The 18,355-nt window shown below is 33.4% G+C and overlaps 1 protein-coding gene across 1 annotated transcript; it reads right to left on the bottom strand.

Annotated features, from left to right (window-relative positions):
* Nucleotides 1–12,442: 12,442 nt before the first annotated feature.
* On the bottom strand, nt 12,443–12,961 carry LOC123689633. The gene has a single exon (XM_045630780.1). It carries the CDS (start codon nt 12,959–12,961, stop codon nt 12,443–12,445), a length of 519 nt encoding a protein of 172 aa, XP_045486736.1.
* Between the last annotated feature and the right edge of the window lie 5,394 nt (nt 12,962–18,355).

Below are 18,355 nucleotides of genomic sequence, written 5' to 3'. Positions count from 1 at the left end.
ACGCCGATACAGCCCCATCGTGGCCCACTAACTCAATTAATACATCACGGCCAACAAAGTAAAAGCGAACACTTTTAAACTTTTAGTGCCACTTATTTCACAATCAACTTTATACTTCTCACTACATTTATCTTGCGGAATCTAAATATAGGTCATGAAATGCAAATTCATGACAGTTGTTTGACACTTAAATATATAGGATAGTGTTAATAAAATTTTTTTCGCTGTGAATATAGAAACAGCCTATGTAAAAGCAATTATGGAGAAGGCAATTGCTAGAGTTTTATTTCAAATAAAAGCTGGAGTACCTTTGTAAGCCGCTTTCGATTCGTGCGCCGAGAACTCCACTTGTATACTTGTGCGAAGGTGAAACACAGGTAAAATGCTTTTACGATACACACTTTACTTTTGATGTTAACAGTATTCAGATCAGTATACTTTATTTCTTATACTTTGACACCCGGTTGGACGCTTACGTTATTTTAGAAATATTGCTTAAATAACATAAAACTTTTAAATTTCGAATCAATCATTCCACGTATAATCGTAGATGTTAATCTAAATTTAATGCTTTTAAATGGCGAACGTAAGGTTTTTAATTTATTATGTAATAAATTTGCAAAAAAGAATCAAACAAGATCTGTTAGAGCTGCAAATGGCTCATCATTAGTGTTGAAAATCACGGCTCAACAGAGCAGAAGCTCTTCAGTGCACAAAGGTGGACCGGACGAGTTCGCCTGATTCGTCTGAAATACTCGCAGCTTCACAAAGGGCCCTACATTCGATGGACTCTCGTTTTTGTCGCACTCGCTTTTTGTACTGTTTTAAAATTCCAATTCAGATTCTTTTAAACTCGTAGTTTGTTTAAAGTAGAATGGAACAAAATGTTAATTATTTATAACGTGTTAATAATCAATCAATTCAATATATATTATATACCCACATAAAAAATAAAAATTACCATCTATGAATACGTAAGTGGCGTAAAGGTTGCATGAAAAAACGTTGCTTTCATCGCGTAGATTTATTTTACCAACAAAGGAAATCAAATGTGACGTACATTCCATCTGACTTACTAATATCATGAATATAAATTGAAACATCATGGATATTTATGCGGGTTGCCCGCGTATATTGCTCAGGCTTGAGCGTTGAGGAGCAGAGAGAACCAGGTGTTCAGACAATATTCCCGCCGGCAATGTATTCCTGATATCAATATTTGCCCATTACCGCACCATCATCCCACAAAATTCACCGATTTGAAGCTGTCATTGTTTTTCACATAATCATAGTAGGTACATTATTTTGTTCATCACATAAAATTTATCCAATAAGGTTCAAAATAGGCTCTGTATTTCATTAAATGCAATGTTGATAGCCGTATCGAATGCAATTAAAATAATCTCGTGCAAATGACAAAGTGCCAGCTTAATACGAGTTAAGAGATTTAATCGTTACATAATATTCACGAGTAAAATTAATTAATTTGTTAGTTCTTAATTCAAATAAATAAAAGTAAAAAAAGATAGAAGAAATAATAAATAAAAAAAAGAATTTTATAGGAATAAATTGATAGAATAATTAATTAATTCAATTTGTGAAGTGAGAGAGTGTGCATAATAAAATTGAACCACAAACCATACAGTAATAAAACAGATCATTCCGACCGTTTACAAGATTAAATAAGAGCAATTACATGCATCATTTGGTTAGCAACATCACAAATCTCGTTCCCAGCGCGGCGCCGATCTGATAGCTTGAGAACACTGATAGCACCCCGGGCGGGAATGCATGGAGATAATACCCCTAATGTGGTAATCAATCACCCCAAACAAATAAACCATTGTTTTAAAATGTGCATAGTTTATTCAATTTGCTTAATAGTATTCTCGTTTGAATTACAAAAAAACAGTAACATGCATTCAGTAATAGTTTTTTTGCAATAGATGTTTTTTTGTCAATTGAAATCCATGACCGACTGAAGAAGCCAGAAGATAGAAATTAAAAAAATGTGTATTCATTAGTGTCTGTTTTGTACCTTTACATGTAAAATAAAATAAACAATTTAGATACCGATTTAATATTTAGTACTATAATCAAATTAAAGCATCAACTAAGCCGATCACTGGTTTGCCAACCAAAACCTGGTTCATGGCTAAAAATACATGAAAAGCAGTAAAAAACTTTATTAGTATCATTTTTACAGTCGTCCGTCTTGTAGGCCAGAAACAATGTAACTTAGCCCTAAAGTTAATGGCAGTTTTTGTATGTATGTATGCTTCGACTCTTCGTTTACTGGACATAGCATACGATAGATAATACTGTTTATGGCCTCCTGCAAATAATATAAAATGAAAAAGTTTTAATTTAATAAAAAATTAATACGAGGACTGCCAAGTCAAGTTTGTCCTCAGTAACAAATTCAAAGAAAATGCTACGGAGTGGCGCAGCTACGATATTCTATCTACGGTATTATAAGGTCTACGCAAGCTGCATAATAATCATAGATCATAATATAAGAATAATATATAGATAACTCGGGCGTCCTCAATTGTGTGTAATTTAAAAAATCTTATCGTCTCAAATTTCTTCCTCGGGCATAAATTAAATGGTACTAATATAACTTTTATAATAAGTTTAAAATTCTTGGCGTATAACATACTAATGTTATATTACTTAATATAGTTGATAGAAGCTGTATTTTATTATCAAAAAAACATAACTAGGCTCTTTGAATTGTCTTAGGCAAACATGTTTTATTTTTTAAATAATAAAGTTTTTCTCCGATTAAAGAGTAAAATTTCCTTTTCTTGAATATATAATATTTCTCTCAAATACAGAAAAAGTTAAGGGTTACTCAATATAAAAATGGTCTCGCGATTCCACGTTACTCCACATAACTCATTACAATGATGTCAAGATGTCGATTACGGTATTTAAAGAGAGTTGTCTGAACAGCATTTCTTGGCAACGACGCACGGCGGTTTGTCAACAAAGTATCACCTGACAAGAAGTACACAAACGATAATGAATTACCGCGAATAAATTATATTTAAAATTTCCATAAAGATTGATGTATTGACAGAAAACAAAACCGGTTGTATGAGAATTTTGAGCTTCAATGTATTACTAACTGTATTATTTGATCAATAGAACGAAATAATACTTTTCACTTGCCTTTAACTGTCAGGGACCCTTTTTTTCATAGAACAGGGGGCAAACGGGCAGAAGGCTCACCTGATGTTAAGTGATACCGCCGTGTTAGCCCATGGACATTCTCAATGCCAGAGGGCTCGCGAGTGCGTTCCCGGTCTTTTAAGAATTGGTACGTTCTTAGTCAAAGTAAACATCGCAACAACTAATAATTACAGATAAGTAAAATCAACTTGTCGATTTAATTTCCACTAAGAATTAAGTCATGAACGAGTCAATTAGCGTCAAAGTACCGCAGCAAAAAGCTTGATAATGCACATACGTAATGGTAATTAGCTTTACGCAGTGTATTTGCGTTGTGAGCCCCGTTCCTGCCACTTCGGCTCACTGATGCTCTTTTAATAGCGTTTAAGTTAAACAGCCATAGCTAACATGCAAACTTCATTTACTTTATGACACATTACACACACATTTCCATTACAAAACCTTAAACAACTTGGATGTTAGCTTGATGGTTTCAAAACTGTTTGCCTTTTGATCTTCACGCGCGTATTTTATTTAAGAGCTCGCTATTGAAAAAGAATCGTTTAAATAAATACTAGCCGGGTAACCACTTAGAATTACCACAGCTAAGTATAAATTAATAACTAATCTGTATTGTATTTCAAGTAAGAAAATTAACCTACCTGTTCGATTGCATCGTTAATCCATTTTGGCAAGGTACGCAGCGCCCGCGCATTGACTGTGACGTATGCAAAGGGATCAAAGAGATAAATTGTTCAGTGCTGTCAATTATTTCACGGCAAAATATACGCGAAGGAGAAATGTGAAGTTGAGAGGGCTCAGAGCTTAATGGTCCGCGTGGGTTGAAACTATTCGTTATAGAGTCGCAATAAGAGATTTGATTAAGATATCTATTACATTATTTATGCAGCTATTATCGAGATGCAACAATGATCTCAGTTTTATTTAAAGAAAATTACTACCCAGTAATATTACTTTTAATACTATTTGAATATTACAAATCATTTTCATTACTAGTCGGTTGTTATCGAATTTTTCGAAATGTTATCCGATCGGTTTTTATAGGTAGGTACATTAGTTAATATCTTTTTTGACCCACAATAATTATTGTTTCGCCAGGAATCGAACTCAGCTCCTTAGAGTTAAATGATTTAAATAACTCCAGCGATCACTGGTCCAAGACGACAGTTGCATGCCCTTAGCATAAAAGTAAAGAGCATGGGGACCAATGCATTTTCCTAACGAATGCCGTTTAAGATAAGCTCTGTGAATGTCTGCGATCTTTTGTATTCTGCCTTGACGTCCGATGATGAAACCCATTAATCGTAGAGACAGTTAATTAACAAGTCAAACAAGCAAAAAAAAAAAATTTAACTTTAAAATTTCCTAGTAAGTCTTTTTATTGAAACTAGGTTTCCCACACAACACAGATCAACATTTCCCTATCGTGCTCTGGTCAAATGTTAATTATTAAATAATTATCATGTTTGTAACGGTGTATTGGATTCATAAAACTACTCGTGAATCGACTCGAAGACTTTGTGCTAATATATTCAATATGTCAAATAAAACGCACTCCAAGAACTGTTGTAAACCTACAATTAATATAAATTTTTATTGTACAAAATTTATGTAGATGATATAAATGTTCGACGTAAGCATCTAACATACACGAACGGTTTCTTCGTGTCTCCGTGTTATTTGCATAAAGGCTAACGCGGCCGTGCCTACAATGCCAATAGGCCTATATTACCAAAATTTATTCTATGTAAGTATGCTGAAAATTCAAGAGAGTAATCTCCTATTAAATAAAGGCATGAAATTACATTCTTCTCACGTTTGTGGTTTTCATTTTCTCGTGTCGTGTACAGTTATATTTCGGTGAAAGAATTTTTCCTGAAGTCTTACAAGATCAATAAAAACCCTTGTTACTTGTTTACATTAAAGGTATCAAAAGACTTTATTTTAAGCTCATTCTTGATTCATTACATTTTCGAGAAATATTTAAAAAATCAAATATGTTTTAAATAGACAAAAACGTTCCTACGCTACAATGTTTTATGCTCACGTTTCTGCATCTTCTTCATTGATAATTCAAACACACAGGCAAGTAGGTAATAAGCATTCTTTGTCTTACATACGCCGTTAGGCATGCCGCCTCTAACGATATTTTCTTTTGCAAAACGTGTACGTTTTAAAAAGCGCAACGAATTATATTGTCAAAGTAAGAAAAGTCATTCCAAAACATATCTTTACATTAACATTGAATCACTACATATTATAAAACAAAGTCGCTTTCTCTGTCCCTATGTCCCTTTGTATGCTTAAATCTTTGAAACTACGCAACGGATTTTGATTCGGTTTTTTTAAATAGATAGAGTGATTCAAGAGGAAGGTTTATATATATAATAACATCCATTAAATAGTAGACAAGTACTGTTATTTTTGAGGTTTCTAATGTGATGCCGTAAATAATTACATTTTTTCCGCTTACATTGCAAACGCAGGCTGAACCCTACGAGTTTTATCAAAATGCACGAAGTATTGTACACATTGAAAAGGTCTACAGAAAAGTCCGTGATGGTATATGTCTATGTCTTATGGATAACCCACATTTTTATATACAACGTTCACAGATTTTCTGTAGTGTATTTAGTATTAGCATTGCACCCGTGCGAAGCCGGGGCGGGTCGCTAGTTTAAAATGTAATAGGAAAACTTAGTCCCAAACTACTAAATGAATACGGATATCACAGAGTATTAAAATTATTGCACAGATGCCAAACAAATTCAAGAGCAGTTTGGAGATTCCGTAATAGGGACAAAAGTTTACAAACCAAAATGAGCACTCTCGTGGCCACAGAGTTCACTGCACTGGGTAATGGTCATACTACGTTAATTTCATATTTGTATGAGTTATCAAGTCTTCCATCTGAATAATATAAGTTTAATATAATTTTGACAAATAATCCTATTCAATATACATTCATATGAAATCTCTTTACAGACTTTATACAGTATTTTTTATTTACAATATAGACAAGAGGCAAGCGAGCAGGCGGGTCACATTAAATAAAGTGATAACCGTCTCCCATGGACACCTGCAACGCGTCAGCTGCAGGGGCTAGCGGATGTGTTGCAACCTTTTAGGCAATGGTACGCTCTATTCATGAAGGCACTTTTCTTTATATTGACTTTATTTAGATCTCTTTGTCTATTAACTTTTGGTTGGTAATAAATACATAATATATCTTTATTTATGCTTGAATATCTAACGAGTATTGTATAATTATAACGTGCTAAAATAAATAATAAGTACAAAACATACTTACATCATCAGACTAAAGAATAGTTTATTTAATATGCTTTCACCTACGCATGTTTATCTTGAGATAATCCTAAAAATACAAGGCTTAGCTATTGTATGTCGGCGCAGAGTAAGTACGGTATTCGTACAATTCAAAAGCGCAATCAACTTTTGTAGTCGTTTTGCTCGACAATATTGCATCGCCGCTTAAATCGATCGCTTCAACACAATACCGCTCGTTTGCTGCCTCCATAAAACTAAGATATAACAATGACCTAGCTTCATATTCTCTTCTCTAAATGGCGTAGTTTAAACCATATTAGCAAAGATAGTACGGTTACAAAAGCAATAGTAACATATTGAAACTTTGATCCACGATAAATGTCGTTTCGTGTATTCTGTATATGTAAGACTTAACCGTACTTAGAGTAGTAACTGAATGATGCAATCTATTAAAATCTTTACTAGATGGTCTAACTGGGCGTTAACCCTAAATGTACGACTTTGGGTTACACTGAGTTTTTTGGTCAATTTGATTAAAATATGTATATGCAATGTGTGCTGTGCTCAATTTTTATTATTGATTTACTGAGATCTTATATATAAAACATAAGCAAATAATATGATAAATTCGCCTTTAAATTTTTATATAAAATAAAAATAACAAAAAAGTGGAAATGCTAGCAGAACCGAATTCAAATATTTAATACATTCATAAATTGTAACTGCCAAAGGAAAACGCAGAATTTAATTATTTAAAGTAAACAAAAGAATATACGGGCCTGACGAATTTTCCAATAATCCTCTGGTACAATAAAACACTATTCGTGCAAAAGCGCTCAACCGCACAAAGCGGATACACCGCCGTGTCGCATTTAAACTCCAATTAATCGATTTAAAAATAAAACACAGGTATTGTATATAAATATATTTTCGTCAAATAAAATTCAAAACCATATATATGAGTTATTAATTTATATTTCATTGCTATTTATATCCCGTGCAATACAAATTCATTCATGATTTTTAGGAAACATAACATTTATAATAATTACTCCAATATGTGATTAACCACCAGTGTCAATCTTAGCGCTAAGTTTCAGCTCTGAATATAGCAATAAGTATAAGTCGTTTTATAAAAACGAAAACACGTCCAATTTATCTTCTAACTTCCAATATATTTTTAAATGCCGTCAAATGCTTTAACTGACTAACTTAATATATATATAAATTATTCAGTTTTTCGAAAGAAGCCATTATATTATTCGTTTTATACGAGTCAAGTAAGTGATTGCATTACATTTCAAAGGCTTATCCAATGTTAATACATTTATGACTTAAAGTTGAGTAAAGATGAATAATGATCATAAATATTCGTTAAAACGGTTGTAATATATATCTCTATTACAACAAAAATTAAAAGTATATTTTCTATTCACATAAACCGTCTAAAATTTAATTATTTGGCGTGTTTGAAACGGTGGAATGGGAGTTGCCATCGAATCGTAAAAGGTTTTAATGGAGGCTGTAATAATAAAAACCGTTTTCAATTTATGCGTCCAAACGACACCTCACAGTATCAAGTTATTGGAGGCGAAACTAATGAATTGTTTTGCCTTGAAATAAAAATAAACCAGTTTAATGCTACCGAAACTTTGTATAAAGTTATAGTGACGTAATTTGTTCGGATGTTGTAGACACGCTTAGTAAACTCTATTGAGCTAATCGAATCGACCGATAACTTGGCTAGGAGCGTGTCGTAAATACAGTCCACTTTATTATCTGTAGCAGATTTAACCACCGCTCTCGGATGAGACGTTACTCACCAACTTGCCAGCATATGCTCCGACACTTAATTGAAATATTCCTGGCTTTCACTCAGCAACTTGCATAGTTCAATTAATTGGAAAACAACATTCCTGGTAATGATTTAAGATTTCATATTGTTTTGGATAAACCGTAAAAAATTCTTGGCACTGATTTGGAAAAGACTTCGCACTTTTGTTGCATATTTTAAAATACACAAGTACAACCATATTAATTGAAAACCACGATTCAAGATCGTGCAGAACCCATCACTTATGCAAGCATGTTATGACAGCATGTACGGTATGATAAAAATATGTAAGAATGTGTTTTATGAATTTTATGCATTTGAGCGGCCTATGTCAGTTGTAGCTTTAATTGAATCGCACGTCAAGCTAGTGATATATACGAGAGAGGGGCGCGCCGGCGGCGATCGATCCAAAACGAACGATTAATCCCACATAAACAATTATGGAAGACCGATTTATATGCGATAAATTCATTGAATCCAGCGCTCGGCTCGTCAAGTTTTTCGACCATTTAAAATGGAGACAAGTCAATTATTACCACTCAATAAAGTGTTGTTTTACGATTCGATTTAAAATAACCTCGAGTTGATTGAATCTGTCTGATAAAAACGATCAATTTAAGCAAATTGAAAAACTTTCATAACAAAAACTATTCGGGTGAGTCTGGGAGGTGTTGCTTTCCCAAAGGATCTGAAGTTGCCAAGCCAAGTTGAAACGAACTCCATCATCAACTTTAATGACCTGCGAAGTTTAGACATTAAGCTCTCTACTTTTACTAATATTTTGATTATCTTTTAGTTGCTCATGAATATGATAATGCTCACTTCGCTACGCGGCAAGTTCTAACTATTTTCTTTATACTTATTACATAGTTTTGTTAAAAAGGAAATTTCCCTTGTTAGAACAGTCATAGGACTAATTAAATACATAGCGAATAATTAGTGGTTTGTTTATTAAAAATCTTTATTATGTATGCTATAAAGACGAATTCATAAGCAATGCCAAACTATATTTCAAAATAATTATTTGTTATGCACTCTAAAATAAAAAGGCTTAATTTAATAGCTACTTAATTTATGATTATTTCTTAGAATGCGCGGCTTCATAGAAGTGACTAAAGTCAGGATCAACTTTGAACATTAAAAGCCGTCATACGTTATGTTTTCTTTTAATCTTAGCAAAGACGACGTGTGAAATATAAGAGCGAAATAAACATAAAAATGTTTTGAGGGCGTTTTTATAACTCTGCAAATAAGTCATTGTCAGATCTCCAGTTTATGCTGGATGATGTTCTGTCGTAAACGGACCTGTATGTAACCTTCTCAGGAATGTTTTATTGTGCCTACATGTTTATTATCAACTTGATTTTATATATCACAATTTGCTTATAGTGAATTATAGCTTGCCTCACAATGGGGTAAGAATTTTACTACCCACGTGTACTGGTATATAATGCAATAACTAGAACCTAGTAATCTAGGAACTTTGAGATAGATTATTAGATTTGAGGTTTTGCATGTTATATAATTGTTTAGAGAATTATCAAAAAGATTAGTCGACATCACAGGAGAACGAAGAGCTGGCAGCTACCTCGCACAAAGAATTAGTCTAGCAATTCAAAGGGGGAACGCTGCTAGTATCTTCGGAACCTTGCCTAAAGGGACTCCTTTTAATAATATTTTTTAATAATTTAATTTTAAGGCTAGTTATTAGATATATTTTTAGTTTGTAATTGTATATTTATATAATTAAATAAAGTTTAGATTTAAATCAATGAAATCATGTAAAAAAAAATCTCCATGTCATTTCCACGATTTGAAATATGTCTCTAGGTGTATGTATAACACTAAACAGTGATTCTTTCAATTGAAATCAAAAAGACATGGATAAATTTCATCGGCCTCAACCACTACACCCAAGGTGAGGTAAGTGCAGGGGCGGATACTTAAGGACTTTTTGGGCTGCAGCCCAGGGCCCCGTGGATGCAAAGGGCCCCCGGTCCCCACTGAAAACAATTAGCGACATTTTTAATTTAATAAAAATATCTCAAATTAAAAAAAAATATCATAATCACTGAGATCAATCAAGTTATGTGCAATGTGCGACTATCGAACGGAACGGGAAATTCCCCATCGCTTATTTCCGGTCGGTGTATTTTTCGCGTCTGCGTCTATTACAGGGGACTTCCCCGTAATAGCCCTGAGCCCAACAAATTTACGATCCGCCCATGGGTAAGGTAATTTTCTGAAGCGGGTTGATAATTTAACAACCTGCATTAGATTTGCTAACAATGGATGCAATATATTTACCGCCTACAAAATAAACCTAAGTGTTATCACCAATTTAGTAGTATTCATTCAGTATTTTATTAGTTTATTATATTTAACAAATGTACAATGTTATCGATTATCTTTTCACAATATATCTTAAGTTGACCTGTATAAAATCTGTTAACGAAAATAAGCTTATAACTAATTTTTATAATCGGACGTCCAGACAGAATGTGTCCGTCATTTCACAACTGAGCGTTTTAATGCAGTTTTTGCCGGGCACCAATACTATGTGCAACCAGCTGCCCACTGAAGTATTTCCGAACCAATTCGGCTTGGTGTTGCTCTAAAAACGAGGGTACTAGTTTTTAAGAGGCAACACGCTTTGTTGTTTTACCAATTATCAATGTATAGGCTATAACGCTGTTAAATTTTTGCCTTCCCCCTTGCCTCTACAATTATCAATTACAATGCAACAATTTCGTTAAAATTGGACGTAAAACTATGCTATTGGGTTTGATTTCTTCATCACAAGATTCAAACAAACCATCCCCTTGGCAGCCTAAAACCGACCGTAGGACAGAAAATAGAGGGAAAAATTTCCGAAATTTAGCTCTTTTCACTCATAGTGTGAGGTGGAGGTGTAGAGTTCTATTACTGGTTGGTGGGCTGTAAACTAGCTGTTTAATCTAGAATGTGACAGTTCGCTAGACCAAATGTGCAAGTAAGAAGGGAAAGTACCGAAACGGCAAAATTTGTTGCATCTGCAAAGCATAAGAAACCCGTTATACAGAAATCTTTTTTATTTCAAGGAGGTAGCAAAAAAATTGCCACCCCAACCGCTCTAGGCTCCAGCCTACTCAGCCTGCTGATAAATCGAACTCTTCTTCTGGCAATGTGAGTGATCATGGTTTGCGGGGTGTTATAAAAAAACTTTAAATTTATCACAGTTAAAGTAGTTTTAAAATGAGTGGTTACGAAAACACTTTTTAGATTTATATATGGTAAACTTATTTAATAAAAGCTTTAAGTAACGGTTATTTTTTAATGAAAGACTCTGAGCACAGCTGTCAGTTTTTTTAATGAAAAATTGAATTGTATGAGATACATCGTTATAAGATAATGAAAACAGTAATTAAATTTTCCCATATTATAACCGCAATAAGTTTTCCGTCATCGCAAACGACATTGACGCTTGCCCCGCCCTGCAACTAATTGCCGCCTACTTGTTTGCTTACAACGCACCTACTACCGTTAAACCGCCAGCGTTTCCATTAACTCTTACTTAAATGGCTTGATATAGTAGCTTTTATAATTATTCTAATCAATTTCTTATCCTGCGTACTGACACTGATGGCTGCGATTTCGTTTGTTACGAGGTATACCTTCCTGACTTAGATATTCAGTTAACATGGTAGATATAAATATGTATTTAAAATTTAAACCCAGAACATCTGTTGTACATACAACAGTTTGATTCTGGCGAAACAATATTAATTTCGTCGGTATTATAGTTCGTTTCTTGCCCGCTCTCCGCCCTTTTCTTGCGAACTGGTAGTAAATGTAAGTTTACAATTATTTTAATTTTTTTTAACGTTCATACGTATACTTGTTTACCTATATGAATATAGATATTTTGAGTTTGAGTTTCGTTTTCGTCAGTAGTGATTAATTGGATGTACTTAGAATTTTTATGTAATCCAGAGTTTCGCTACATATATAAAGAATATTTCAGAATCACACAGTCATGAATACCAAGCTTTAAATATAATATATTTTATAAAATAGACCAAAAGACAAAAACATCTCTAGTTTACGGTCACAAGTGTGTTTTGTTTTATACTAGCATCATAGCTACAAATCCTCACCTTTGATAGCAGCTTCTATAATCTCTATGTTGCGAAGCGTCAGCAATACGGGTTCCACAACTAACTTCAGTCGTACGGGATTTCCAACACTGCCGCGATTCTTTTCTGTTAAAAATATAGCGTACGTCCGCACTCGTAAAGGTCGACATTTCCAGTCTATCGAACTTTGCACTAAAATTGTAGCATCGCTGAATAGTAGCGACGCCGCTTTCCCGTACCCAACCGTAATGCCAATGTCATTCAGATCGCCTTTTAAAACACGTCGTATATTAACTTTATAAACCCTCGTGGTATTTTCTGTATTCACGCCGTGCACCTTTCCCGTAAATATATATTTCGATATCACACTAACACGCTTTAATAACACCCTATCGTGGGTGATATTTGCGAGGCATGGAGATGTGTGGCGATGGTGTCTGTCGGGGGTGGAGGATACCGAAAATTGCGTCCCGTTGACAGCGCTGATCGCAAATGTCACCAGCACAAACTTCACCGCGAACCGCATTTTGTGTTTAGGGAAAACATTTCACAATACAAAGCTACATGTCTATTGTAGACAAGATAAATAGTGTACTAGAACTGGTATCGAAGCGATGGGAGCGTGCGCACGGGCGCAGAACACGCCGGAGGCTGGCGCACCCACTCACTCCAGATCGTTCACTTACCCCACATATTTACATACTGATTGGTGCTGTTCTACAGCGATAGCAATATTATAATAACATGATATAAGACACCTGGTAATGGGATAATATCAATCAATATACCTATATACGCCTAATGTTTTCCAGCCAACAAAAATGCAATCGTTCTGAGGCGTGTTACTGATACATGTTTGTGTTTATTTAATATACCAAATATATCAGAATCTGTTAAGTAAGGGTTCCTTGTCTGTTATACAACCACGTATGGAATTCCTGTGAAGGTGATTAATGAATACGTAGGAAAATAAACCTATAAATGTATAATCGGCATAGGATACTTGGTATAATTCATTAAATTTTGAAGATTAATCAAGGTGAATGTGCAACTTCTAAATATTTTTTTCAGAAATCGGACAGCATAATTAACGAAATAAAGTCGAAGGTGAAATTAATAATTTAATTTATAACGAGATAATGACTTCAGTAGGCTCCTTTTACATAGCGTTATTAATGTTTACCGACAAAATAAGTTTTTGTAAGTAAATGAGGCGGCAGACTGCCGAAGAAAATTATCGCGACGTAAGAGGCGACATCAAAAATCAATTTGCCTCTGGCTTAAGGTGCTTATACACGTTATGTAAATAACTGGTAATCAAAATTATGAATTATTTCCATATTATTAATTTTTTTTAATATCCTAACTCGTCGATTATACTTGTCAGAACTCTTGAAGAAGGAAACAAACGATTCAACAATTTTCTGTAAGTTTTTGTTATTTATATAGTTATAACGTTTAATAATAATATTATATACATTATCATATTATTTTTATTTATAACATTAGCATATTATTAAATTACATTAAAAAATATCTTACTATTACAACGCCCACTTACGCTCGCGTGGACAGGTTCGCTACGCTGTGGCGGAAAAAGATTGCGCTGGTGGCATGCGGCGGACGACAGCAATAGTATTCGGCTAATGCGCAGAAGAAAGTAGTATATCAGAATGTCCTCTGATGAGGAAACTCGTTTACACAACGCTATTTGAATCTACCTCAAACATCAAAATGTACCTACTGGTAATATATATAATATATAATCTATGTCAAATAATTTCACATATATTATAATTCACAATCTATCCCAACCACGTAACACATAAGGGTCATTGAATTAAAATTCATGCCTACAAAAGGCTCTCTAGTAAATTGCAATTAAAATCTGGATATTTATGACACCGTCAGCAATTTAAATTTCAGTTCATGCAATTTTTCAGCATATATCAAAGAATTCTATAAATAATAATTGATTACTTTGTATCCTTGCCTTGCTTTGTTTTTAATTTACAAGCTATGATGTTTTTACGATGGGTCAACTGCATAATACAGAGTAGGTAATTTCTTGAACCGAGATACAAAAATATCCTTCTAATTTAACTATGTTAGCGGTATTTAACAAATATTTTCAACCTAATTTTATAATCACCTGCAATAATTTATATATTTCCATTGAACAGTAGAATGGAATTCATTACACCAAATTGATTTATTATGATAATTTTTAAAACATATTTGCAAACTCGCAGCTACATTATTATCCACATTTTCCTAAAGCGAGTCATTTTGAACGTAATAACAGTGGTTATAATAGTCCCCGTTTGTTACTCCCGATAACGCCTTACCTGATGGCTTGTTATTTATGGGTTCAACTGTCACATTATCTGAATTTCCTCGATTACACTTATGTAACTAAACGTTTATATCGGAGCGCTGCTGTTTCTTCTACCTTGAGTGGCGCGTGAAATCCCAGTGACAAAATAATTAAAGATATTAAGATGTCAGGCCTTACAATGTTTTAAAGAATATAGTTCAAGATTTTTAGAGGATCTTATTACTTGATAAATACTGAAAAGTCAAGAAATTGATTTAATTTGTTATGTTAGAACTGTATTCCCAATATAATTTTTCTCTCAAATCTACGCGCAGATTATGTTTATCACTGGTTTTCAGCGGTACATAATCAAACCAGATACATTAGTAAATAGGCTAGTCTGTGGCAGTATTAATCATCATGTATGTCACACATATCGGAGAGTTAGAGTCTAAAGTCCATAATACATTCTGTGTGAGCATTACAAACGAGCTCGTATGACCGCACTAAGCCTACAACAGGATAATTTCCGACATGTTCGCCGCGATTACTTTTACATTCTGCCACCAAAGCGCGGCGGGTGATATACGGGTGAGCATTTTCAAATAATCCGCTACGGAATAATAACCTGTGAATAAACATAAAAGCCCACAGAACAGCGTGTTGTAATTTCGGCTTGGTGCGCTGTAAATAATTGTCGAGGCTCTCGCGATAACTCTCCGCCGAGAATGAAATCTATGAGATGGTAGTGCCTGAGTAGCTTACATTTGCAATTTGCTTACTGTCGACGAAATATTTTGAAGATTAATTAGTTTAGTGGTACAATTTAATAATTTATTTCGATGTGATATTTACCGGTAACTCCAAAAAGGTTAGTAAGATTATTTCTCAAGCATTTTAACATACACAGAACTGGCAGTACTTGTATTTACAAGTACTTGTGAATTTTCACAATAAATTTAATTTTTTTTACGTTCATAAGTGTACTTGTCTACCTATATGTATAAAGATATTTTTGTTTGTTTTGTTTACAAGCCTTGGTATGCCGTAGGTAACATTGTTTGTTTCGGTACATCACAGAATTATTCTTAGTTACTAACACTGAAAACAAGTTTTTATTTCCATTTTTAAAAAGGGATAAAACAATTTAGAAAGCAATGTCTAACTTACGCGCAAAGAGCGACATTTGCATGAATATAAATAACGGTTTGGGTGGCGTCAAGCATCCCGCTGTATGTCACTGCGGTAATTAAACATTCCACAACCTCTCTTGATATTAACCCGTTTGAAAATTCTAACAATGTCGCGTATTAGGCCCTCTGAAAATGCACTAAACAACTTATTATGTTCCGCTTAGTTATTTCAAGCTTTCAGGACCAGCAAACTCTGAATACCGACATACGGTAATATATAATCAAGTTTACTGTGATACGTACAATATTTAGATTAGGCTATATATACGCTAACTTATCTCAACGAACGCTGTTATATTATACTAATATGTTCGGAGGTTGCAGCGCTCCTGGATATATATGTATATATATATATATACTAGCGGATCCGACAGACGTTGTCCTGTCTACACGTCTTTAATTTCAAAATTTCAATTTTTAATAAGCCATTTTTATGAAAATTATTATTCAAATGTTATGACAATATCTAACGATCCAGCACATGGTCACACACGATATAACACAATGATAACAAAACTTTTTTTAAATTTCGGGACAGACTAAAATTAAAATTCGAATATTATTTAAAATTTGACACTGCGATGGTAGCGCCGTCTGTCGGATCCAATGTAAAACATTCCAAAATCAACAACAACTAATAAATTGAAAATTAATTAAAAAAACATTGTCCAGCGGACAAAATTGTGAATCTAAACCATTCCCAGATCCCCTTGAACACACACAAAAAATTTCGTCTAAATCGGTCCAGTCGTTTAGGAGGAGTTCAGTCACATACACACGCACACAAGAAATATATATATATTAAGATATACTTACTTCCAGGAGCACACATACTGAGTGAAAATGAATTTACTTACGCAAGAATCGAACCAAACTACTCCGTAATAGCGCGTGGAATATTCAGTACCAACTTCGCAAGAGCCTATATGTAAAATAAGCCCGTACAAGACAGATATTGAAAGTTTCAAAAGCAGAGAGTAATGTCGTGATAAAATTACGCTCTGATAAAATACATCAAGATGACACATTAAAAAAGTGGTAGGGTAAAGATATGAATGGGGCTTTTAGCTGTATTAAACCTTGGAAGAGCGAGCGAGTAGAGCGATTGTTATGACAAAATTAATGCTTCCCGCTTGAGTGGTGTACATTTGGTACCTGCCGGTAATGTTAAGTGGCACTTGAGCTCACCAAATATGAGAACTTTCACTAGTCGTAAAATATTCATATTGATCGTAAAAATTGATGGTAGCAATAAGATGACGTTTTATTTAAGAGGCACAGTGAACCCAGTCGAAATGCATTTGAAACTTGATACCTATTATGTAGAATTTGTAATCGGAAAAATATTTTTGATAATAATGTTAATAACTCTCAGTTCTATGTATTATATACTTAAAAATATAACACACATTTACTATAAACTCAAAAATATACACAATAGGTACTGTCTAGATAGATACGCCTTTAATTTATTGAGAGAACATTTTTATCTGTTTGTTCAATATTTTACGATGAACGTAATTTAAGTATGGACAATAGAATTTTTTGTAAATTACAGTTTTTACGATTTGCTTCACGTTGTCCGCTGGACAATAAAATAGATTTAAATTTTGAAGGCCCGGCTTTTATGAAGGAGATAGCGATAAGAGGGTTTATAAAGGGAATAAGGAGAAATTCCGATAAGAAAGTAATGGGCTAGCGTCGAAATAAGGAAAAAGGATTTAGTTGTTCAGTACAATAGAAATAAAAGAAACAAGTAATTATAAACTTTAATAGTTCCAAATCTTATTACAAAACCATGCATGGTAATACATATTTTGAAAATAGTTTTAAGTAAAGATTTTTTTCTGAAGACTTTTGTAGATATGTTAAATTTTATGATAATCACTAAACACCTATAATTATCACAATATTGACGAATGCTATGATTAATTTAAAATAACTACATTTATTTAAAAAGATTTGACAAAACAATGTCTTATTTATCACACGAAATTTGTAGTTATTATAATAGTTAAAAAAATAAAATGGATCATTTATACTCTTAGATTCATTTAATACGGATTGAATTTTACGTATATAATTCATAATATATTTTAAATGTTATTTTAAACAGTTACTTTATAGCGACAACCATACAATGCATTTAGGGTTGTCAATGAAAAAAAGAGTTAGACTTAAATCTGAAGAAGAAAGTTAACCATAAAAATGTTAGCAAGCCAATTTTGCACAAATGAAACCTAGTTTACACAAAAAACAATATGACACTGTCAAAGTCTGAAAACAAAACAAGGATGATAAAAATTTTAAGTCGAATATTTTTTTTTCCGATAAACAGTAATATTAGATTTTTAAGTTCTTCGACAAAGTTAATAACATCATCTAGGGAAGTATCAGGGGCATACTAACT

This window comes from Pieris rapae, chromosome 1 (assembly GCF_905147795.1).
Source record: "Pieris rapae chromosome 1, ilPieRapa1.1, whole genome shotgun sequence".
In the NCBI taxonomy this organism is placed as follows: domain Eukaryota; kingdom Metazoa; phylum Arthropoda; class Insecta; order Lepidoptera; family Pieridae; genus Pieris; species Pieris rapae.
The sequence above is the reverse complement of the archived record's forward strand: the minus strand, read 5'-3'. Positions and strand labels throughout refer to the sequence as shown.